The following is a 26,557-nucleotide window of genomic DNA, read 5'->3' on the forward strand; positions in this document are numbered from 1 at the left end:
TACATACGCTACGCCCGGCGGAATAATGCGCCGCTGTACGTGGATCTGCCCCTATGTTAAAATAGAGTGGGGGGGGTACTAAAAACTTAATGTTCATCATTGGTGTTTAGAATACATTTATAAAACAAATAAAATACAGTATATCTATTGTAAAAAAAAAAAAATGAAAGAAAGAAAATTTCTCATAGTAAAAATGTTTCCTTTCCAATGAATAAAGAACAGTTTACTTGTAACTCATAAAGGAGTTAATTATTTTCTCTGAAGGTCTTCATAAAGATTTTCTGAAGTTGAATCTCTTCCTCCAGCTTCAGGATGAGTCTGTGAGAACGAAATTAGATACATTGATTCTGCTGGTTAAAGCGAAAGTCTTCTCTAGAAGGGCAACCAAGAAATAACACTTTATGACTCCCTAGCACTAGCAATATGTAACAGGCGCTCTCGGCGCTGTAATGCGTTCCATGCTGAAACACATACGGCGCCAGCGCGATGACGTCATCGTCCGGCGCCACGTGCATTCCAGCTTGGAACGCGGAAGTGCCCTGTGAATTACGGCGGTTTCTCCATGCACCTACCCTGCTCCGCTAAACTGAACAGTGTGCAGACAGCACTGGGGACCCCCTAAGATATCCCCCACCAGCAGACCCTGTATTGCAGAATCCCTAGGCTGCTGCCATACCTGCTTACTGGAGAAGACAGATCCTCTACAAACGGATAAGTACCATTGTTTTGTAACATTGTTACTCTAGAAATACCCGGACCATATACACCTTTTCTAAGTACTGTATTTGAATCTACTTTTACGTTATACTACCGCACTGCTTGGGATTACTTACTGTGTCTTCAACTGACCGCTGTGCAGTATCTTAAAGGGACATACATACTCAAATTACCTGAGCTATATTTGCCTCTCTTACGCAATTATTAGTTGCTATCACAAATCCTATTTACTACGTGCTTGACATAAGTTCTTACTTGTTTATGGGCCCATGCCCTGAATAACTGAATATGTTCGCCTAAACTTTCTATGCTAAGGGCTGAAGGTATTTCATACCTATTCCTTTAGTGGCCTAATATATTTCTTTTTGTTGAAGTGATATGATGTAGAGAACCCCCAAACTCCTGTTCCCTGATTGGAGTGACGCCTGGGGTCCCGTACTGACAATCACTTGCATTCTGAAGTGAATTGGAATCTTGACGTGTATTGTATACTTTTAAACGCTAGGGGTTGGACGCATGTTGTCGCGCGTGCGACCCAGGGCTGGGCTCTTAAAGGCAACGTACAGGTACATGCCGTAAATGTGCAGGAGGCGGTCTTTAGGTGGTTAACTGGCCCAGGGGACATAGGTTGGAGCAGGTCCAGGATGATCTGGGCTCATGGGAAGAGGGTCGAATGATCTGGGATATCAGACTGAGGACATCTAGTGGCAGAAGAAAAATACTGCTGGGAAATCTGTAGACTGAAGCTGAGTATTGCAGCAAAAGCTAGCTTTGCCTCTTTTATAGGCTATTCATTTTTATCTTTGTAATAATTTGCTTCAGTTCTGCATTAAATACCTGCCTTTGCTTTTTGTGGATTAAAATGCATCAGGTAATTTATTACCATTGGAGTGTTACAAACCTCTGTTTTCATAAGATTCATATATGTGTCGTCTAGTTGTGAATTCTTGGGCTGAGAAGAAAAAGAAAGAAAAATGGGTTTAACCACTAGTCCACCGGGTCTATTTTGGCACTTCTCTCCTTCATGTAAAAATCACAATTTTTTTGCTAGAAAATTAATCAGAACCCCCCAAAAATTATATATATTTTTTTAGCAGACACCCTAGGGAATAAAATGTCGGTCATTGCAACTTTTTTTCTCCCACGGTATTTGCGCAATCATTTTTCAAATGCCTTTTTTGGGGGGAAAAAAACGGTTTCATGAATTAGAATGACAAAACAGTAAAGTTAGCCCAATTTTTTTGTATAATGTGAAAGATGATGTTACGCCGATTAAATTTATACCTAACATGTCACGCTTCAAAAATTGCGCACGCTCATGGAATGGCCCCAAACTTCGGTACTTAAAAATCTCCATAGGTGACGCTTTAACATTTTTTACAGGTTACTATTTTCGAGTTACAGAGGAGGTCTAGTGCTAGAATTGTTGCACATGCTCTAACGCACGCGACGATGCCTCACATGTGGGGTTTGAACAGCTTTTACATATGTGGGCGGGACTTGCATGCGTGTTCGCTTCTGCACGCGAGATAACGGGGACAGGGGCGTTTTGAAAAAAAATTTTTTTTCATTTTATTTTTATTTTACTTATTTTTTTTATTTTTACCCTTTAAAAAAAATAAAAAATGTTGATCACTTTTATTCCTATTACAAGGAATGTAAACATCCCTTGTAATAGGAATCAGTGTGACAGGTCCTCTTTATGGAGAGATGCGGGGTCAATAAGACCCCACATCTCTCCTCCAGGCTGGAAAGCATGAAATCGGTGAAAAAAAATCACCGATCACATGCTGACAGCCACGATTGCGGCTTTGTTTACTTCCGGGTACCGGGCGTGACGTCATAACATCCGGGCCATCTGGTCACCAGTCATCTCTATGCTTTCCAGGCAGCGCCGACCGATTCACTCTCCGGGTCCCGATGGCACGGGAGAGCCCGGAGAAGCACCGGATGGCGGCGGGAGGGGGGGACATCCCCTCCCGCTGCCTATAAGAACGGTCAAGTGGCGATACCGCCGCTTTGATTGTTCTTATCGTGCAGAGAATCGGCGGCTGAAGGCGGCACCCATCATTCAGATATCACCGCACAAATTGGAGGACGTCATATGACGTCCTGCCGTGGACAAGTGGTTAATAAACAGAAATGAGGAAAAATACAGAAGTCTACTACTGCAGCATAAAAGGGATACTGGAAAAATCCAGTGATATGAAGTCGGGTTGACTGTACAGAATCGGCATGGCAAGAGAATGACAATCACACGCACTCTAGTATTGCGAGTGTAACGGCTACCCGGGCTAGTGAGAGGGTGTCAGCCGTTGGAGAAGTCATTTTCCCTGGCAAAGTGCGATATGCAAGTAAAACCGGTATCATTCCATCCCCAAGATCCAGAGAGAGAGAGAGTCCCCCTTCAAGAACGAGATGAGGCTGCGTTTGAAGGGTCAAACAAGACTGTTTAATGGGACATTTCACCTAGCTTATATGTGCTTCCAAACTGTTACAGGAACAATGACAATCTCCGCCCCCCCTTCACACAGATACTTTGAAATAATGACATCTCCTTGAATCAATCAGTCTCTAGACGTTCCGGCACCGAGATCCACTTAACATGACCTGGCCAGGCACATTCCTTTCTCAATAGAATTCAATTAACCTTTAGAACAATACACGCTCACAGATGATCACGTTAGCATACATCTGGCAGGAGGCTGTTAACTGGTAATACACAGCAGAGCGTCAATTAGCATTTAGCAGTGAAAGAGCTCCTTCTACAATTAACCCTTTGAGCTCAGAATATAATGTGGTAAATCCAATTGTAACAAGTCATGCAGTTCTTTGTAGGCAGAATAGTTCATAGGTCCGTTACAGCGAGTAACGCGGTTAACGAGCGTTTCGCAATACGAGCATTTTTTCAAGCCTCTGAGGTGAACAGTACCACATTTGGAGCCGAACGGAACCGATCAGAGCCGTTTGGAAATACTCAGAAATACTCCGTTCCTTTGCGAGTGTTTCCAAGTTCAGCTGAGCTGTTCCCGAGTGTTTCCGAAGCTCTCCGGTGCCCTCCCCACCTCTGGCCACATGCGGTATTGCATGCCATAAAAGTCAAAGCGGAACAAATTATTTTTCGTTTCCATTGACTTCTATGGGGAAACTCGCTTTGATATGCGAGCGCTTTGGATTACGAGCATTCTCCTGGAACGCATTATGCTTGTAATCCGAGGTTCCACTGTAATTACTAAATGTTTTTGGCCTCAAGCATAGTAACAAAATAAACGATGCAAAATCACTATACATTTCATTTAAACAACGTACCTCGTGCCTTATTGATGTTTGACGTGCTTTATTTCTAATAAAAAATAAAATAGTATTAGTAATTTTGATGGTACTGTTTAGAGAAGGAGGTGGGAAGGGAAAGGGAAGGGAAGAGAAAGGGAAAGGGGAAGGGAAAGGAAAGGGAAGGGGAAGGGAAAGGAAAGGGAAAAGAAAGGGAAAGGGGGAGGGAAAGGAAAGGGAAAAGAAACGGAAAGGGAAGAGAAAGGGAAAGGGGAAGGGAAAGGAAAGGGAAAAGAAAGGGAAAGGAAAGGGAAAGGGAAGAGAAAGGGGAAAGGAAAGGGAAGAGAAAGGGAAAGGGGAAGGGAAAGGAAAGGGAAGAGAAAGGGAAAGGGGAAGGGAAAGGGAAAAGAAAGGGAAAGGGGAAGGGGAAGGGAAAGGAAAGGGAAAAGAAAGGGAAAGTGGAAGGGAAAGGGAAGAGAAAGGGGAAAGGAAAGGGAAGAGAAAGGGAAAGGGGAAGGAAAAGGAAAGGGAAAAGAAAGGGAAAGGGGAAGGGGAAGGTAAAAGAAAGGGAAAGGGGAAGGGAAAGGGAAGAGAGAGGGAAAGGAAACGACCCACAGCTCTGGGTTAGGGTTAGAGTTAGGGTTTACACACAGAGCCATGTCTCGCACCCTCCACCTCCTGATTGGCTCAATGGCTGTGATTGACGGCAGTGGGAGCCAATGTCTCTCGTTGCTGAAAAAAGCCAATCCCCCAGAGTTCCCAGAGAGATTAGGCTCTCCTGGACATCATTGGATCGAGAGGGGGCTCCGGTATTAGGGGGGGCTGGGGGGGGGGGGGGGCTGCTGCACACAGAAGTTATTTTTTTACCTTGGGGCATGAAGGTAATTAAAAAACATTGTGAATTTACAACTACTTTAAGGTTTGTTTAACCTTCATGAAAGGGTTTCAAAAAAGCAGTTTCCTAAAATTTCTGAAGATAGAATAATGCGTTGTATCATGATTTGTCGGGCTTCCACCAGAAAGTCGGAATTTGATTGGCTACTAGGGATAACACAGGCTGTTGTAATTCCAGACTTTTTTTTAATCATGAGGTACATTGGTCATTGATCCTAAAGGGGTTGTAAAGGTACAATTTTTTTTTTCCCTTAATATCTTCCTTTACCTTAGTGCAGTCCTCCTTCACTTACCTCATCCTTCCATTTTGCTTTTAAATGTCCTTATTTCTTCTAAGAAATCCTTCTGATGGAGGTTACTAAAATGAATATTTTGTGTTATGTTACTTTTCTCCTGAACTACTCAAATGTTGCTTTTCTTTCCTTTTATTGTTTTGTTTCTTTTATTTCTTGATCTATATATATATACATATGTATGTATGAGTATATACTACAAGTGTTATTATTCTTAACCCCCCTGGCGGTATTCCCGAGTCTGACTCGGGGTTACATTTCTGTGCTGCGATCGGTAACCCCGAGTCAGACTCGCCTCGCTGAATCCACAGGCTTGGTTTACTTACCTTGTCCCTGGATCCAGCGATGCCACCGCGCTGTGTGAGCGAGCAGGACCTCGCTCGATACACAGTGCCTCTGTGTGCCGCCGATCTCCATTCCCTGCGACGTTACAACGCACGGGAGCGGAGAACGGCGCCAAATTCAAAAAGGTAAACAAACACTTTACATACAGTATACTGTAATCTTATAGATTACAGTACTGTATGTAAAAAATACACCCCCCCCCTTGTCCCTAGTGGTCTGCCCAGTGTCCTACATGTACTTTTATATAATAAAAACTTTTCTTTCTGCCTGCAAACTGCAGATTGTCCATAGCAACCAAAAGTGTCCCTTTATGTCAAAAATAGTTTTAGAGCAGCTAGAAAACAGCGATAATAAATTATAATCACTTGCAGAATTGTGAAATAGCGATTTGTGGGGAAATTCGTCATAAAAAAAAAAATAATGACAGCGACAATTCTGCAACTGAGCAAATTTCAGTGATTTTGATTTGATTACATTATTGAATAATTTTTATTATAATTATATTATTATTTGTTATAATTATTTATAATTATTTATTATATTATAATTTATAATTTTGTTTTTAAAAAAATGTCATACCCGGGATGCCTATTAGAATCTTGTTTGGTCAGATTTAAGTGAGTTATTTTTAAAAATTGCAGGCCTACAATATAAAACGCCAAATTTCCTTGCAAAATAATTGTACCGCTTTCAGCATGTTTTTTCTGAAATAATCATACCGCCAGGGAGGTTAAATGAAGTAACAGATTATAGAGTTAAATCTCGGCCCAGAAAGGGATAAACAAAGACAGCTGTTGCTTCTTACTCCAAACCCCCCCCCCTTGTACTCTTCACTCCAAGACCCCCTCCATCGAATAAAGCCCCTGTGAGTTTGAGTGGAGGACCCTGTGCGTCTGAGTGTGCCACGAGGACTCCGTGCCAAGAATAGACTCACAGGAAAAGACCCGTATATGGACTAAGCCAATCAGTTGTGCTCATGTGAATGATGTCATTTTGTCTATAAATCTATGCTGGCAATAAAGGTTCCTCCTCTTGAGGTTGGGACACGGAAGCAAGCAGTCTGTTTCTCGCTCTCTGCATGTTTTCATAATTTGGATCAGAGGCAGAATGGGTTTTTATGCTCTAGAGTTGTGCTAGAGATCAATCCTTTTCATCCTCACTTCTTCTGTCTGTAACTCCACACAGTAATGCGAGGCTTTCTCCCTGGTGTGGAGTGTCGTGCTCGCCCCCTCCCTTGGACTATGGGAGAGTCAGGACTCTCTCTACGTTGCAGATAGAGAAAGGAGCTGTGTGTTAGTGGGCCTCCTGACTCTCCTGTAGTCCAAGGGAGGGGGCGAGCACGACACTCCACACCAGGGAGAAAGCCTCGCATTACTGTGTGGAGTTACAGACAGAAGAACAGGAAGTGAGGATTTCTCAGAAGAAATAAGGACATTTAAAAGCAAAATGGAAGGATGAGGTAAGTGAAGGAGGACTGCACTAAGGTAAAGGAATCTATTTAGGGGGGAAAAAGTGGACCTTTACAACCCCTTTAAGACTAAAACCAGCTTGGACCGAAACCTGTCAGGAGTTTGCTTAGGAGACTTGTCTGCCTTACCTTGTAACCATGTAGACGATCAGGATCAAAAGGATGACTCCGGCCAAAATCCCAGGAATCAGAATTAGAATTAAATTGGCTTTGCTATCTATAAAGAAAGAAGTTATGAAACCTTTAGTAGGTGCAATAAATTGTTATGTACAAATTTTGAGCAATGTTACACAGAAAAGAAGACAAAAAAGGCCAAAGGAGCCAGAGTAGCCATCTTGAGAGTTACTCATAAATTGGTGATGATCAGGGATGGACTGAACATTGGGACTACAGGGAGTTTCCCGGTGGGTCGATGGCTCAGTGGGCCGGCTTCAGTGACAGCGGACCGCCGCCCCCTCCGCTCCTCTGTCTCTGCTTTCCCGCAGCGCTCACCTCCTCTCCCTCCCCGCAGCGCTCACCTGGGGGGAACAAAGAAGCAGGGGAGGACCAGAGGAGCATGGGGAGGACCAGAGGAGCAGGGGGGGGGGCAGAGGAGCATGGGGGAGGACCAGAGGAGCAGGGGGGACGACAGAGGAGCATGGGGGAAGGGGACAGACAGCTGACTCAGCAGCTATGGCCTGGGAGTTTCTCACTTCTGCCTAATCTTGTGCCATAAGGGGGGGGCACCGAACTGATTCTTTGCCCCGGGTGAAATAATGTCTAGCTTCCCCACTGGTACTGCCTATAAGAGTACCAGTACCAGCCGCTCTACTCTAATAAAGTAGAATGGCTAGTGAAGGGGGAGAGGGGGCTTGGGTGGCCGAGGGGGGGGGGGGTGCAGGAGTTGTCCGGCCGCCATGGGAGAGACCTTTTAAAGTGGGCCAGTCTGGATGAAGTCCAGGGCCAAATTTTTGTCCCAGTCCAGCCCTGGTGATGATTGTCACCCAGTTGTTGCCGCCTTGGCTGGATTGGATGAAAAGTTGATAGGCCTACAGCAACCAAAGTTGTGAACGGACCTCCAAGCCCCACACCTTGCAAAATTAACCAAAAATGATAATAAATCTGGAGCCCTTAGTAGAAAACATCAGGACGCTACTACTGAATAAATATCTAGGGCTTCCATGGAAGTTCAAATTATTATTTTTTTTTAAAGGGGAAAAATAACTATGCAGCTAGCGTTTAACAAACACATTTTATTACAAAAATAGAAAATTGTAAAGACACAAAACACAGGTTAACCACTTCAAGTCCGGACCATTTGGCTGCCAAATGGCCACTTTTTGCGATTCGGCACTGCGTCGCTTTAACTGACAGTTGTGTGGTCATGCGACGTGGCTCCCAAACAATTCCCCACAAATAGAGCTTTCTTTTGGTGGTATTTGATCACCTCTGTGTTTTTTATTGTTTGGACTATAAACAAAAATAGAGCGACAATTTTGCAAAAAAAAAAAAGCAATATTTGTTACTATTTGCTATAATAAATATCCCCCAAAAGATATAAAATGACAAATGTTTTCATCATTTTAGGCCAATATGTATTCTTCTACTTATTTTTGGTTTAAAAAAAAAAACGCAATCAGCGTTTATTGATTATTGGTTTGCGCAAAAGTTATAGGGCCAGATTCTCATACATTAACGTTGCTCCTGGGCAGCGTAATGTATGTGCTGTACGCTACACCGCCGCAGGTTTACAGGTTTACATCCTGATTCTCAGAACACTTACCTGTAAACTTGCGGCGGTGTATCGTTAATTCGCTCGGCGCAAGCCCGCCCAATTCAAATGGGGCGGGCACCATTTAAATTAGGCGCGCTCCCGCGCCGAGCGTACTGCGCATGCTCCGTCGGGTAAATTACCCGACGTGCATTGCGCCTCATTTGCTTAGACGTTTACGTAAATGGCGTCCAGCGCCATTCACGGACGTCTTACGCAAACGACGTATTTTTTTGAAAATTCGACGCGGGAACGACGGCCATAGTTAACATTGGTTGCCCCTGCTAATAGCAGGGGCAACCTTACGCCTTCGCGTACGCTACGGAAACAACGTAAATTCTCAGCGTCGGACGCGCGTAGGTTCGGGAATCTCGCATACTTACCTCATTTGCATAGACGACGGGGAAAACGACGATGCGACAACTAGCGGCGGGAAAAAAAATTACTTTTAAGATCTGACAGCGTAACAGCCTTACGCATGTCAGATCTAATGGGTATCTATGCGCAACTGATTCTAAGAATCAGTCGCATAGATACCCGGGGCCAGATGAGGAGTTACGACGGCGCTAATGGTGTTGCGCCGTCGTAGCGCCTTTGAGAATCTGGCCCATAGCGTCTACATTGTAGAATCTAAGACATACAGTATAAACAAGAACATTTTAAATAATTGCTGACCTTTAAAACCCAGCTCCGCGGAGGTGGAGCTTCCAGCTGTGTTGTGAGCAATGCAGGAGTATGAGCCAGAATTTTCACCATCGCTGTCTAATACCAGGATCTGTTCAGTTTTATTTATTAGGCTATTTCCATGCTTGATCCAGGTGTAATGAGTCACATTGGGGTGACTACTCACAAAACTGCAATTTAGCTCAGTGGCTCCCTCTGTTGGAAGCACAATGACTTGCACTCCAGTAGCAGGATCTACAAAACACATCAAATGTGCTGTAAAATAATATATAATAATACAATGGTTTGTCTCTATTATTGCTGAGTATGATATATAGTATATACATTGCACAGGAATCTTCATTGGTAATGCTTCTTCTCTCCCAATACTATTTATTGCAGCACAAGAATAGGGTTCCGTGTCTTTGGTGATAATCAATACTTTGATTTTCTGATCTTGAGACTCAAATTTAATATTGCTATTTGTTTAATATATTGCTATATTGCTAGGCACATATGAGGCTGCACTGATGGGTGGCCCTGATGGGCACTGATAAGTGGCACAGAGAGGTGGCATTGATAGGCAGCATTGATAAGGGAACTGATGGTCACTGATTAGCAGCACTGATAGGTGGCACTGATTAGCAGAACTGATGGGCAATGATAAATGGCACTGGTGGGCACTGATAAGTGGCACAGAGAGGTGGCATTGATAGGCAGCACTGATAAGGGAACTGATGGTCACTGATTAGCAGCACTGATAGGTGGCACTGATTAGCAGAACTGATGGGCACTGATAAATGGCACTGGTGGGCACTGATAAGTGGCACAGAGAGGTGGCATTGATAGGGGGCACTGATAGGCAGCACTGGTAAGGGAACTGATGGTCACTGATTTGCGGCACTGATAGGTGGCACTGATAGGTGGCACTGATTAGCAAAACTGATGGGCACTGATAGATGGCACTGGTGGGCACTGATTAGTGGCACTGGTGATCACTAAGGGGACCGATGTCCCTCTAACAGAAACCTGTTAACAGGGGTGGACTGACAACTCATGGGGCCCCCGGGCAATAGAAGATTATGGGGCCCCTGGGCTTACAGATGGCCACCACGCCAGGAGGCAGTGCAGAGGCGGGGCAGCTAAAATCTCAGGATTTTCACATCAAAAGCATGTGGGTTTCGGACATATCAGGGACAGGTGTAAAAAAAAACATAGATTTTTACATACTGTCCCTGGTTTTATTGAGCCTGGCAACCCTGATGGGGCCCCCTTAGTGGCATGGGGCCCTCGGGCAGTGCCCGAGTGACTCAATGGTCAGTCCGCCCCTGCCTGTTAACGACTTTCTTCTTTTCTTCATGCTGCCAGCGTGAAGAAAAAAAAAAGCTGTAAACCAGCTTCCGTTTACCTCCGTGATCAGCGGTCATTGGCTGATAAGGACTTGGCGATCACAAAGTGTTCCCCTCGGCCTGCGCAGGCGGCACGAGAATGGGAGGACGTCCATGTATGCCATTTAAGCCCGCGCTGCAGCCGTCTTTCGGCTAGGGCCCGGGTACAAAGTGGTTAAAAAACAGAAAACTCACCACAGGGGACATAACTTACAATCCTCAAGTGCGGTGGGGGTTAATACACCTAGGGGCAGGGCTGTCTTAATGAGAGGGCACACCTGGGCGCTGCCCAGGGGCCCCAGCTGCATGAAGGGCCCCTTCACTTTCCTCAAAGAAGCTGGTCCTTGAGCCCACGCTGCCCCAAAATTTGGGGGCCCCATGGTGGCACTGAGAGTGATAGATACACAGGGGAGGCCGTCCAGGGCCGGCCTTAGGTGTTCAGGCGCCCTGTGCGAGCTAATCCTGTTTCGCCCCCCCAGACCGCTACACACTGACCGCTACGCAATCAACTACCCACAGACCACTACACAATAAACTACCCACTGACCACTACACAATACCCACTGACCGCTACACAATACCCACTGACCACTACACAATACCCACTGACCGCTACACAATACACACTGACCACTACACAATACACACTGACCGCTACACAATACCCACTGACCACTACACAATACCCACTGACCGCTACACAATACCCACTGACCACTACACAATACCCACTGACCGCTACACAATACACACTGACCACTACACAATACACACTGACCGCTACACAATACACACTGACCACTACACAATACACACTGACCGCTACACAATAAACTACTCACAGACCACTACACAATAAACTACCCACTGACCGCTACACAATACACACTGACCACTACACAATACACACTGACCACTACACAATACACACTGACCACTACACAATACACACTGATCACTACACAATACACACTGACCGCTACGCAATCAACTACCCACAGACCACTACACAATAAACTACCCACTGACCGCTACACAATACACACTGACCGCTACACAATACACACTGACCACTACACAATACACACTGACCACTACACAATACCCACTGACCGCTACACAATACACACTGACCACTACACAATACACACTGACCGCTACACAATAAACTACTCACAGACCACTACACAATAAACTACCCACTGACCGCTACACAATACACACTGACCACTACACAATACACACTGACCACTACACAATACACACTGACCACTACACAATACACACTGATCACTACACAATACACACTGACCGCTACACAATCAACTACCCACAGACCACTACACAATAAACTACCCACTGACCGCTACACAATACACACTGACCACTACACAATACACACTGACCACTACACAATACACACTGACTGCTACACAATAAACTACTCACAAACCACTACACAATACACACTGGCCGCTACACAATAAACTACCTACAGACCACTACACAATACACACTGACCGCTACACAATACACACTGACCACTACACAATACACACTGACCGCTACACAATAAACTACTCACAGACCACTACACAATAAACTACCCACTGACCGCTACACAATACACACTGACCACTACACAATACACACTGACCACTACACAATACACACTGACCACTACACAATACACACTGATCACTACACAATACACACTGACCACTACACAATACACACTGACTGCTACACAATAAACTACTCACAGACCACTACACAATACACACTGGCCGCTACACAATAAACTACCTACAGACCACTACACAATACACACAGACCACTACACAATACACACTGACACTACAGCATTGGTGCATTTTACTATAGGAGGCATTGGTGGACTACAAGGCCCAGCATTTTACTATATAGGCAGAGTCGTGCTGGCTGGCAGTGACCCGGGCGGCGGCCGCCCCTGCCCAATTCAACACATCATTTAGGGTAAACTGACTGCAAGCTGTGACGGCCGCACGGCGCCCCTGTTGTCATGGCGCCCTGTGCGGGCGCACAACCCGCACAGCGCAAAGGCCGGCCCTGAGGCCGTCTGCCTCCTACCTACTTGTTGTCTGTTTACCTGAACTGTCATCATTGTAGGGGCCCCAGAGCATTACTTTGCCCAGGGGCCCATGATGCTATTAAGACGGCCCTGCCTAGGGGCTGTCAGAAGCTCTCATCAAGAGAGGTTGACTATGCTCACCCTTTCCTGGCAGACCCTAAAATGTGGAGTTCATTTATTGTGAAATTTCTGCTTAAAGTTATATTTAGTTGTGTGAAATACATACATTGGATGTTGAGCGTTGTTGCCTTGTGCGATTTTTCTCCATTATGATAAGTTGCTGTGCACTCCATTTGTGTTTCGTCATCCTCGTGTGAAGGAACATATGTAATCGTTAGTATTTCTCTCCATTTTCCTCCAGATAGCTTTTCCGATCGTTTCTCGGTTTGGCCGGGTTTGTTCCACTCTAGAGAAGGTGGATTGGAGACCCGTGTGTGCACTACGGAGCATGAAACATTCTCAGGACGTCCTTCGAGCATTTCTCCATCTTCAGTAAGTTTTGATAATCGTGGAGCATCTGAAAAAAGTCAAGGTTCAGTTCCTAAAGTGAGGTTATTGTTAAAGAGTGTTAAAATCCTGACTAAGCATCTATCCATGATGTGACACATGTTAGCTTTTTTGTCCCCTATGTCCACTTTCTACCATTGATTGCGGTGTTGCATGAATTTTTTGATGTTATACAGCTTTGGATTTTATCCTTTGTTCATTTTGTTTCAATAAATCAGAGTGCGGCAGTCCAGGAACATTTATTTTTTCCACGTTTTAACCACTTAAGGACCGGACCAATATGCTGCTAAATGACCCAAGGGGTTTTTACAATTCGGCACTGCGTCGCTTTAACTGACAATTGCGCGGCCGTGCGACGTGGCTCCCAAACAAAATTGGCGTCTTTTTTTTCTCACAAATAGAGCTTTCTTTTGGTGGTATTTGATCACCTCTGCAGTTTTTTTTTGCGCTATAAACAAAAATAGAGCGACAATTTAAAAAAAAATGCAATATTTTTTACTTTTTGCTGTAATAAATTTCCCCCAAAAATATATAAAAAAAATAGTTTTTCCTCAGTTTAGGCCGATACGTATTCTTATACCTATTTTTGGTAAAGAAAAATCGAAATAAGCGTTTATCGGTCGGTTTGCGCAATTTTTTTTAACGTTTACAAAATAGGGGATAGTTTTATTGCATTTTTTTTTTTTTTACTACTAATGGCGGCGATCAGCGATTTTTTTCATGACTGCGACATTATGGCGGACACTTCGGACAATTTTGACACATTTTTGGGACCATTGTCATTTTCACAGCAAAAAATGCATTGTTTATTGTGAAAATGACAATTGCAGTTTGGGAGATAACCATTAGGGGGCGCTGACGGGGTTAAGTGTGACCTCATCTGTGTTTCAAACTGTAGGGGACGGGGCTCTGATGTCATTGATCGTGTTTCCCTATATCAGGGAACACACGATCAATGACGGCGCCACAGTGAAGAACAGGGAAGCTGTGTTTACACACAGCTCTCCCCAATCTTCAGCTCCGGGGACCGATCGTGGGACTCCAGCGGCGATCGGGTCCCGCGGCTGCGATCACGAAGCTTCAAACCGGGTCGCGGGCGCGCGCCCGTGACCCATGGCTGGGCACTTAAAGAGGACGTACCTGTACGTTGCTTGTGCCCAGCCGTGCCATTCTGCCGACGTATATCTGCAGGAGGCGGTCCTTAAGTGGTTAAAGTGACGTATATTTACGAGGGTTTTCCTGTCCGTGCCACTCTGCCAACGAAAAAGTGCGTGACCCGGTCCTTAAGTGGTTAAATACAGAAATTACAGAATTGCTAGTGGCCCTTAGGCCCAGTACACACCATAGAATCCATCCGCAGATAAATCCCAGCAAATGGGTTTCAGCGGATAGATCCTATGGTGTGTACACGCCAGCGGATCTGTTTCCGCGGATATATCTCCCCTGGGATGGATTCCAGCAGATCGAATATTTGCTGACATGCAGAACAAATCTATCCGCTGGAATCCATCCCAACGGATGGATCCGCTGGTCTGTATAGACTCACCGGATCCATCCGTCCGAAGCGATCCCCCGCATGTGTCGTAATGATTCGACGCATGCGTGGAATTCCTTATATGACAGCGTCGCGCAAGTCGCCGCGTCATAATCGCGGCAACGGCGCGACACGTCATCGCCAGAGGATTTCGGCGCGCATTTCAATGCGATGGTGAGTACACTCCATCGCATTAAAATCTGCTGAAATCCTCGAGAGGATTTATCCGCGGAAACGGTCCGCTGGACCGTATCCGCGGATAAATCCTCCCGTGTGTATGGGGCCTTAGGTACAACAGGAAAAAATATTGCAGGTAGTGACAAAAAAAGTTCCTGGAAAAACTAAATGGATTTTTCTAGGGATGTATAAAAGCAAAATGTATATAATTGCTGACCTTTAAAATCCAGCTCCGCGGAGGTGGAGCTTCCAGCTGTGTTGTGAGCAATGCAGGAGTATGAGCCAGAATTTTCACCATCGCTGTCTAATACCAGGATCTGTTTGGTTTTATTTATTAGGCTATTTCCATCCTTGATCCAGGTGTAATGAGTCACATTGGGGTGACTACTCAGAAAGCTGCAATTTAGCTCAGTGGCTCCCTCTGTTGGAAACACAGTGACTTGCACTCCAGTAGCAGGATCTACAAAACACATCAAATGTTATTGAACTTACATAAAATTGTGACCAATGGTTTGTCTCTATCACCGCTGAGTTCTGACATACATACATTGTACAGGTATCTGCGTCGGTGGCGATTCTCCTCTCCCAATATCATTTATTGCAGCACAAGAATAGGGTTCCGTGTCTTTGCTGACATTCTGTACTCTGATTCGCTCTTCAAGTCGTAATTTAGTTTTGCTATCCCCAAGGCGCCATTCATACGTATGTGCGGGAGGGTTAGAATTGCTTGAGCATGTTAAAGTCACATCACTGCCCTCCATAAACGTTTCATTTTCCGGGTAGCTGACCGTCACTTCTTTTGGTGCATCTGGTGAAGAGAAGAATATTTTTTTGCTTAACCACTTAAGCGCCGGACCATTATGCCGGTTGAGGACCTGGGCAGTTTTTGCGATTCGGCACTGCGTCGCTTTAACTGACAATTGCGCGGTCGTGCGACGTGGCTCCCAAACAAAATTGGCGTCCTTTTTTTCCCACAAATAGAGCTTTCTGTTGGTGGTATTTGATCACCTCTGCGTTTTTTATTTTTTGCGCTATAAACAAAAATAGAGCGACAATTTTGAAAAAAATTCAATATTTTTTACTATAATAAATATCCCCCAAAAACATATATAAAAAAAAAACATTTTTTTTTCCTCAGTTTAGGCCGATACGTATTCTTCTACCTATTTTTGGTATAAAAAAAATCGCAATAAGCGTTTATCGATTGGTTTGCGCAAAATTTATAGCGTTTACAAAATAAGGGATAGTTTTATTGCATTTTTATAATTTTTTTTTTTTTACTACTAATATACATTACTAGTAAAAAAAAAATTATAATAAAAATGCAATAAAACTATCCCCTATGTTGTAAACGCTATAAATTTTGCGCAAACCAATCGATAAACGCTTATTGCAATTAAAAAAAAAAAAAAAAAAGTGTATGTAGAAGAATACGTATCGGCCTAAACTGAGGAAAAAAAATAATTATATATTTTTTGGGGATATTTATTATAGCAAAAAGCACAAAATTTTGCTTTTTTTTCAAAATTGTCGCTCTATTTTTGTTTATAGCGCAAAAAATATAAAAATCGCAGAGGTGATCAAATACCTCCAAAATAAAGCTCTATTTGTGGGGAAAAAAGGACGTCAATTTTGTTTGGGAGCCACGTCGCACGACCGCACAATTGTCAGTTAAAGCGACGCAGTGCCGAATCGCAAAAAAATGGCCCAGTCATTGGGCAGCCAAATCCTCCGGGGCCTAAGTGGTTAAAGCAAAATTGTATTTGCCTGTAATACATACATCTGATGCTCAGTGGTGCCGCCATTTGTGTCGTTCTCCCGTTATGATAAGTTGCTGTGCACTGAATTCCCGTATTGTCATCTTCATATGAAGGAATATATGTGATTGTTAATATTTCTCTCCATTTTCCTCCAGATAGATCTTCACATCGTCTCTTGGATTGGCCGGCTTTGTTGAACCTCAGAGAAGGTGGATTGGAGCCACATGTGTGCTGTACAGAGCATGAAACATTCTCAGGACGTCCTTCAACCATTTCTTTATTTCCAGTCATTTTCGGCATGGTTGGATTGTCTGAAAAATGTCAAATAATAACCCCCAGCATCAATGCTACAGAAACTCACGCTAGGTCTTATTATCGGGGTAGGGCTTATTTTCGGAGAAACAGGTTACTATCTGAAATAATAACCCCCTGCATCAATGATAGACTCTGCAATAATAACCCCCGGCATCAATGCTAGAATCTGCAATAATAACCCCACCGGCATCAATGCTAGAATCTGCAATAATAACCCCCAGCATCAATGCTACTATCTGCAATAATAACCCCCCCCCGCATCAATGCTACTATCTGCAATAATAACCCCCAACATCAATGCTAGAATCTGCAATAATAACCCCCAGCATCAATGCTAGAATCTGCAATAATAACCCCCAGCATCAATGCTAGAATCTGCAATAATAACCCCCAGCATCAATGCTACTATCTGCAATAATAACCCCCCCCCGCATCAATGCTAGAATCTGCAATAATAACCCCCCCCGCATCAATGCTAGAATCTGCAATAATAACCCCCAGCATCAATGCTAGAATCTGCAATAATAACCCCCCCCGCATCAATGCTAGAATCTGCACTAATAACCCGCAGCATCAATGCTAGAATCTGCAATAATAACCCCCCCCCCCGCATCAATGCTAGAATCTGCAATAATAACCCCTCCCCGCATCAATGCTAGAATCTGCAATAATAACCCCCAGCATCAATGCTAGAATCTGCAATAATAACCCCCCCCCCCGCATCAATGCTAGAATCTGCAATAATAACCCCCGGCATCAATGCTAGAATCTGCAATAATAACCCCCTGCATCAATGCTACTATCTGCAATAATAACCCCCAGCATTAATGCTAGAATCTGCAATAATAACCCCCCCCCCCCCCCGCATCAATGCTAGAATCTGCAATAATAACCCCCAGCATCAATGCTACTATCTGCAATAATAACCCCCAGCATTAATGCTAGAATCTGCAATAATAACCCCCCCCCCCGCATCAATGCTAGAATCTGCAATAATAACCCCTCCCCGCATCAATGCTAGAATCTGCAATAATAACCCTCTGCATCAATGCTAGAATCTGCAATAATAACCCCCCCCCGCATCAATGCTAGACTCTGCAATAATAACCCCCCCCCCCCCAGTGTCCCGCTTGCGTCTGCCCGCTCCGTGTGTGCTGAGGAGGAAGGGGAGAGGAGAGGGGGAGCCGCTGTCCCGCTGGCGTCAGCCCGCTCCTTGTCGTGATACAATAAAGATCACTGATTTTATATCCAGCAGTGTCGGCTGTGCGCTGGGGAGGGGGGGCCTCGGGCGTCAGCCAGGAGGAGAGGAGAAGGCCTCCGGCGAGTCTGCAAATACGGTGTAATCATTCTGCAAGGTGGATTAAAAAAAAATGTTAAACTAATTTTACTAGGGCTTATTTTCGAGGTAGGGCTTATATTGCAACCCTCCCCAAGAATCATGCTTAGTCTTATTATCCGGGTAGGTCTTATTTTCGAGGAAACACGGTATGTAGAATCTGTTCTCTCTATAATGAATCTTTTCTCCCTATAATGAATCTTTTCTCTCTATAATGTCGAATCTTTTCTCTCTATGTAGAATAATCTTGGACTCAGGCCTCATACACACGACCGAGTTTCTCGGCAAAAAACAGCAAGAACCTTGCTGGGAGATAATTTTTTGCCGAGGAAACCGGTCGTGTGTACATTTTCGTCGAGGAAACTGTCGAGAAACTCGACGAGCCAAAAAGAGAGCAAGTTCTCTATTTTCTTGACGGGAATGGAGAAAATTGGCTTGTTGAGTTTCTCGACAGCCTAACAAGGAACTCGACGAGGAAAACGATGTGTTTCGCCCGTCGAGTTCCTCGGTCGTGTGTACAAGGCTTAATAGAGTTAGGTTAGGCACATTCGACCGCAGATTCAATCGACACAAATCGCTATTGTCATCGTCATGTCGAATCTTCTATCTATATCCAATTGTTGTCGCAATGAAACCAAAATATTTTTTTTTATGTCGGATCTTTTCGGAATTCGGATTCTGCGCGTTCGTTATCGTTTGTTAAAAAGGAACGCAAAAGCCCCCGAAATTCGGACGAAAATGAATGCACATGTCTAGTTTGTACATCCTTTCCATAACCCCAAGCCTACCCACTACAACCATAAAGAAATGTTTCCTCTCTATGTCAAATCTTTCCTCTCTATGTCGAATCTTTTCTCTCTATGTCGAATCTTTCCTCTTTATGTCAAATCTTTTCTCTCTATGTCGAATCTTTTCTCTCTATGTCGAATCTTTCCTCTTTATGTCAAATCTTTTCTCTCTATGTCGAATCTTTTCTCTCTATGTCGAATCTTTCCTCTTTATGTCAAATCTTTTCTCTCTATGTCGAATCTTTTCTCTCTATGTCGAATCTTTATGTCTCTCTATGTCGAATCTTTTCTCTCTATGTCGAATCTTTTCTCTCTATGTCGAATCTTCATGTCTCTATAATGTCAAATCTTTTCTCTCTATGTCGAATCTTTTTCTCTCTATGTCGAATCTTTTCTCTCTATGTCGAATCTTCATGTCTCTATAATGTCAAATCTTTCCTCTCTATGTAGAATAATCTTGGCCTAATAGAGTTGAGGTTAGGCACATTCGACCGCAGATTCAATCGACACAAATCGCTACTGTCATCGCCATGTCGAATCTTCTATCCATATCCAATTGTTGTCGTAATGAAACCAAAATATTTTTTTTTTTATGTCGGTTCTTTCGGATTGCGGATTCTGCGCGTTCGTTATCGTTTGTTAAAAAGAAACGCAAAAGTCCCCGAAATTTGGACGAAAATTAATGCACATGTCTAGTTTGTACGTCCTTTCTATAACCCCAAGCCTACCCACTACAACCATAAAGAAATGTTTCCTCTCTATGTCGAATCTTTCCTCTCTATGTCGAATCTTTCCTCTTTATGTCGAATCTTTCCTCTTTATGTCGAATCTTTCCTCTCTATGTCGAATCTTTCCTCTTTATGTCGAATCTTTCCTCTTTATGTCGAATCTTTTCTCTCTATGTCGAATCTTTTCTCTCTATGTCGAATCTTTCCTCTTTATGTCGAATCTTTTCTCTCTATGTCAAATCCTTTCTCTCTATGTCGAATCTTTTCTCTCTAGGTCGAATCTTTTCTCTCTATGTCGAATCTTTTCTCACTGTCAAATCTTTTCTCTCTATGTCGAATCTTCATGTCTATAATGTCAAATCTTTCCTCTCTATGTCGAATCTTTTCTCTCTATGTCGAATCTTTCCTCTTTATGTCGAATCTTTTCTCTCTATGTCAAATCCTTTCTCTCTAGGTCGAATCTTTTCTCTCTATGTCGAATCTTTTCTCACTGTCAAATCTTTTCTCTCTATGTCGAATCTTCATGTCTATAATGTCAAATCTTTCCTCTCTATGTCGAATCTTTTCTCTTTATGTCGAATCTTTTCTCTCTTTGTCAAATCTTTCCTCTCTATGTCGAATCCTTTCTCTCTATGTCGAATCTTTTCTCTCTATGTCGAATCTTTTCTCTCTATGTCGAATCTTTTCTCTCTATGTCGAATCTTCATGTCTCTATAATGTCAAATCTTTCCTCTCTATGTAGAATAATCTTGGACTAATAGAGTTACCGGTAGGTTAGGCACATTCGACCGCAGATTCAATCGACACAAATCGCTACTGTCATTGTCATGTCGAATCTTCTATCCATATCCAATTGTTGTCGTAATGAAACCAAAATAATTTTTTTTTATGTCGGATCTTTCGGATTTCGGATTCTGCACGTTCGTTATCGTTTGTTAAAACGAACGCGAAAATCCCAGAAATTCGGATGAAAATGAATGCACATGTCTAGTTTGTACGTCCTTTCCATAACCCCAAGCCTACCCACTACAACCATAAAGAAATGTTTCCTCTCTATGTCGAATCTTTCCTATCTATGTCGAATCTTTCCTCTCTATGTTGAATCTTTCCTCTCTATGTTGAATCTTTCCTCTCTATGTCGAATCTTTCCTCTCTATGTCGAATCTTTCCTCTCTATGTTGAATCTTTCCTCTCTATGTTGAATCTTTCCTCTCTATGTCGAATCTTTCCTCTCTATGTCGAATCTTTCCTCTCTATGTCGAATCTTTCCTCTCTATGTTGAATCCTTTCTCTCTATGTCAAATCTTTTCTCTCTATGTCGAATCTTCATGTCTCTATAATGTCGAATCTTTCCTCTCTATGTAGAATAATCTTGGACTAATAGAGTTGAGGTTAGGCACATTCGACCGCAGATTCAATCGACACAAATCGCTATTGTCATCGTCATGTCGAATCTTCTATCTATATCCAATTGTTGTCGCAATGAAACCAAAATACATTTTTTTTATGTCGGATCTTTCGGATTTCGGATTCTGCGCGTTCGTTATCGTTTGTTAAAAAGGAACGCAAAAGTCCCCGAAATTCGGACGAAAATGAATGCACATGTCTAGTTTGTACGTCCTTTCCATAACCCCCAAGCCTACCCACTACAACCATAAAGAAATGTTTCCTCTCTATGTCTAATCTTTCCTCTTTATGTCAAATCTTTCCTCTCTATGTTGAATCTTTCCTCTCTATGTTGAATCTTTCCTCTCTATGTCAAATCTTTCCTCTCTATGTCGAATCTTTCCTCTCTATGTCGAATCTTTCCTCTCTATGTCGAATCTTTCCTCTCTATGTTGAATCTTTCCTCTCTATGTTGAATCTTTCCTCTCTATGTTGAATCTTTCCTCTCTATGTCGAATCTTTCCTCTCTATGTCGAATCTTTCCTCTCTATGTTGAATCTTTCCTCTCTATGTTGAATCTTTCCTCTCTATGTCAAATCTTTCCTCTCTATGTCGAATCTTTCCTCTCTATGTCGAATCTTTCCTCTCTATGTTGAATCTTTCCTCTCTATGTTGAATCTTTCCTCTCTATGTTGAATCTTTCCTCTCTATGTTGAATCTTTCCTCTCTATGTCGAATCTTTCCTCTCTATGTCGAATCTTTCCTCTCTATGTTGAATCCTTTCTCTCTATGTCAAATCTTTTCTCTCTATGTCGAATCTTCATGTCTCTATAATGTCGAATCTTTCCTCTCTATGTAGAATAATCTTTGACTAATAGAGTTAGGTTAGGCACATTCGACCGCAGATTCAATCGACACAAATCGCTATTGTCATCGTCATGTCGAATCTTCTATCTATATCCAATTGTTGTCGCAATGAAACCAAAATAATTATTTTTTTATGTCGGATCTTTCAGATTTCGGATTCTGCGCGTTCGTTATCGTTTGTTAAAACGAACGCGAAAATCCCAGAAATTCGGATGAAAATGAATGCACATGTCTAGTTTGTACGTCCTTTCCATAACCCCAAGCCTACCCACTACAACCATAAAGAAATGTTTCCTCTCTATGTCGAATCTTTCCTCTCTATGTCGAATCTTTCCTCTCTATGTTGAATCTTTCCTCTCTATGTTGAATCTTTCCTCTCTATGTCGAATCTTTCCTCTCTATGTCGAATCTTTCCTCTCTATGTCGAATCTTTCCTCTCTATGTTGAATCTTTCCTCTCTATGTTGAATCTTTCCTCTCTATGTCGAATCTTTCCTCTCTATGTCGAATCTTTCCTCTCTATGTCGAATCTTTCCTCTCTATGTTGAATCCTTTCTCTCTATGTCAAATCTTTTCTCTCTATGTCGAATCTTCATGTCTCTATAATGTCAAATCTTTTCTCCCTATGTAGAATAATCTCGGACTAATAGAGTTAGGTTAGGCACATTCGACCGCAGATTCAATCGACACAAATTGCTATTGTCATCGTCATGTCGAATCTTCTATCCATATCCAAATGTTGCCGCAATGAAACCAAAATATTTTTTTTTATGTCGGATCTTTCGGATTTCGGATTCTGCGCGTTCGTTATCGTTTGTTAAAAAGGAACGCAAAAGTCCCCGAAATTTGGACGAAAATGAATGCACATGTCTAGTTTGTACGTCCTTTCCATAACCCCCAAGCCTACCCACTACAACCATAAAGAAATGTTTCCTCTCTATGTCGAATCTTTCCTCTCTATGTCAAATCTTTCCTCTTTATGTCGAATCTTTCCTCTTTATGTCGAATCTTTTCTCTCTATGTTGAATCTTTTCTCTCTATGTCGAATCTTTCCTCTTTATGTCGAATCTTTTCTCTCTATGTCAAATCTTTCCTCTCTATGTCGAATCCTTTCTCTCTATGTCGAATCTTTTCTCTCTATGTCGAATCTTTTCTCTCTATGTCGAATCTTTTCTCTCTATGTCAAATCTTTTCTCTCTATGTCGAATCTTCATGTCTATAATGTCAAATCTTTCCTCTCTATGTCGAATCTTTTCTCTTTATGTCGAATCTTTTCTCTCTATGTCAAATCTTTCCTCTCTATGTCAAATCTTTTCTCTCTATGTCGAATCTTTCCTCTCTATGTCGAATCCTTTCTCTCTATGTCGAATCTTTTCTCTCTATGTCAAATCTTTTCTCTCTATGTCGAATCTTCATGTCTCTATAATGTCAAATCTTTCCTCTCTATGTAGAATAATCTTGGACTAATAGAGTTAGGTTAGGCACATTCGACCGCAGATTCAATCGACACAAATCGCTATTGTCATCGCCATGTTGAATCTTCTATCTATATCCAATTGTTGTCGTAATGAAACCAAAATAATTTTTTTTTATGTCGGATCTTTCGGATTTCGGATTCTGCACGTTCGTTATCGTTTGTTAAAACGAACGCAAAAGTCCCCGAAATTCGGACGAAACTGAATGCACATGTCTAGTTTGTACGTCCTTTCCATAAACCCCAAGCCTACCCACTACAACCATAAAGAAATGTTTACCTGTGACATGGAGCTGTAGATACGTACTACTTCGGGAATAGGCATTCATGTACACATCTTCTGCTATCCCTGGGTAATAGTACTTGTCATCCTCTCTTCTCACAGGGTCTATCATCAGTGAACAGCTATTATTCCCAGGTACTAGCGAGGTTCTGCCTCTGTAATCCATTGATACGGAAGAATTTTCTTGACTGTTAAAAATCTGAGGATATCCTCTCCTTCGATATAAATACCAAACAGTACTGGATGTCCCGGGATTCTCGGGGTGGAATGTACAGGGAATCTCCACGCAGGATCCAACCAAACCATCAATTCTGGACGGGAACTCCCACCTCTGACACACAAGTCCTGACCCAAAGACATGAAAATATAGGTTAACGGTCTTTGTTTATCGATATCAAGTCTTCCCGAAAACAATGAATCTACTTTACCTTGAAAAAGGGTAAGGAGCAGAATCTTCTTCGTGATGCTCATTTTGTGATGGTCAGCGACAACGTTCAACCATGGATGCAACTGTGAAAACTGTATATTTGGTACACTTTTATACAAAAAAAAACTATTTACAACAATTATGTTAATTCATTTACTTAGGTTCCTGTTCCAGATTTTTTTATTTATTTTTTAACATTTTAATCAGAGCTTTTAACCACTTAAGACCCGGACTAATATGCAGGTTAAGGACCTTGCCCCCTTTTTGCGATTCGGAACTGCGTCGCTTTAACTGACAAGGTGTCAGAAGTTTTTTCATTTTTATAATTTTTTACAATTTTATTTTTGTAATTATTTTTTTTTTTTTAAATGTATTATATTATTTTTTACAATTTTTATTTTTGTAATAATTTTTTTATTTTTTTTTATATTTTTTTTAAATTACTTTTTTTTTTTTTAGAAGCCCCATTGGGAGGCTTTGGTGAAATATCAAGGGTCTAAACAGACCACTGATGTCTCACAAATAAATATAGTTTACTATGCTTCAGTTAGGAATGAACACAGGAGCAATCGGTACAGGTCACTCACTGTGTTCATCCAGAAAAGGAAGGGGTAAATTACCGTATTGGCATATACCACGCGCAGGCGTATAGCGCGCACCCCAAGCAGAAGGGAAGTTTAGGGAAAAAACGTACATTTTGGATGTCTTGCCTGGCGTCCATCGGCTGCCTTGTCCGGCGTCCATCTGCGGCCTTGTGCGGGGTCCGTCCAGCCTTGTCGGTGTCCGTCTGCTGTCTTGCCCGGCGTCCATCGGCGGCCTTGTCCGGCGTCCGTCTGCGGCCTTGCGCGGGGTCCGTCCAGCCTTGTCGGTGTCCGTCTGCTGTCTTGCCCGGCTTCCATCGGTGGCCTTGTCCGGCGTCCATCTGCAGCCTTGCGCGGGGTCCGTCCAGCCTTGTCGGTGTCCGTCTGCTGTCTTGCCCGGCTTCCATCAGCGGCCTTGTCCGGCGTCCGTCTGCGGCCTTGCGCGGGGTCCGTCCAGCCTTGTCGGTGTCCGTCTGCTGTCTTGCCCGGCTTCCATCGTTGGCCTTGTCCGGCGTCCACCTGCGGCCTTGTGCGGGGTCCGTCCAGCCTTGTCGGTGTCCGTCTGCTGTCTTGCCCGGCGTCCATCGGCGGCCTTGTCCGGCGTCCATCTGCGGTGTTGCGCGGGGGTTGTCGAGTGTTGTGGGTGTCCATCTGCACCTTGCCCGGGGTTGCGTTCCGTTGTGTGTTTGAATTTGGCGCACTGTGCAGAGCCGGATTTCCTGCGCACTCGGCTCCTCTCGCGTGGCTGCGGGCGGAGCCGAGCGTGGCCTAGCCTAGCCGAGTGCGCAGTACACTCGGCTCGGACAATGTCGGAGACATCGGGGATCAGCGTATATCGCGCACCCACAATTTCCCCCTGATTTTAAGGGGAAAAAAGTGCGCGGTATATGCCGATAAATACGGTAAATACTTACCGACCCCTTCCCCCCTGCTCTCCATCCAGAAGCATCCCCCGCAGCAGATGGTGGGACAGGTGAGGAGAGAAGCTGGCAGCACTGCAAGGAGGAGACAGGGCACCAGGAATCAGGGGGAATCAGCACTGCGTGGGGTGATTAGGGTGTGCCCAGGCACGCCTGGCACACCCTGTGCGCACGCCTATGTGTAGCTGTGATTGATTGGAAAAATGCAAATTACCAGCAGCTTCTACTAAACATCATAAAAATCGAGTGCATTGAAAATAGGATAAAACAATGTGGAATATCAGACAATATATAGTAATATCTAAAATATTTCTCCGGTTTACCATTCTATATAAATTACTTACTTGCTTGGCTCTTCAGCTCTCCGAGGTGTCAGATTCAGAAAGGAGAACTACCAACAGAAGTTGCATGAGTCAAATGGTCAGACTGGCACTATTTGCAGAAGTTAAAGTTATTCTATCTGTATATATATTTTTTGTTTTTTTCTTGTGCACACCAGTAAATGCTGATTGTACATAAACATGTACTTAGAATCACAAGACAGAGGACAAATAGAAGACACGGTGGTAGTTGCACT

The 26,557-nt window shown here is 43.3% G+C and overlaps 1 protein-coding gene across 1 annotated transcript; it reads right to left on the bottom strand.

Moving 5' to 3' along the window:
* Positions 1 to 26,526, bottom strand: LOC120916159 (B-cell receptor CD22-like). The gene is made up of 12 exons (XM_040326980.1): positions 26,325 to 26,526; positions 24,481 to 24,571; positions 24,050 to 24,397; positions 16,897 to 17,187; positions 15,664 to 15,924; positions 15,334 to 15,576; positions 13,125 to 13,415; positions 9,413 to 9,655; positions 7,117 to 7,204; positions 4,027 to 4,060; positions 1,619 to 1,669; positions 1 to 318 (listed from the first exon to the last, which is right to left on the bottom strand). The coding sequence occupies exons 2-12, from the start codon at positions 24,521 to 24,523 to the stop codon at positions 250 to 252; spliced, it is 1,962 nt and encodes a 653-aa protein (XP_040182914.1). The 5' UTR covers positions 24,524 to 24,571; positions 26,325 to 26,526; the 3' UTR covers positions 1 to 249.
* Positions 26,527 to 26,557: the final 31 nt, after the last annotated feature.

Source organism: Rana temporaria, chromosome 10 (genome assembly GCF_905171775.1).
Source record: "Rana temporaria chromosome 10, aRanTem1.1, whole genome shotgun sequence".
In the NCBI taxonomy this organism is placed as follows: domain Eukaryota; kingdom Metazoa; phylum Chordata; class Amphibia; order Anura; family Ranidae; genus Rana; species Rana temporaria.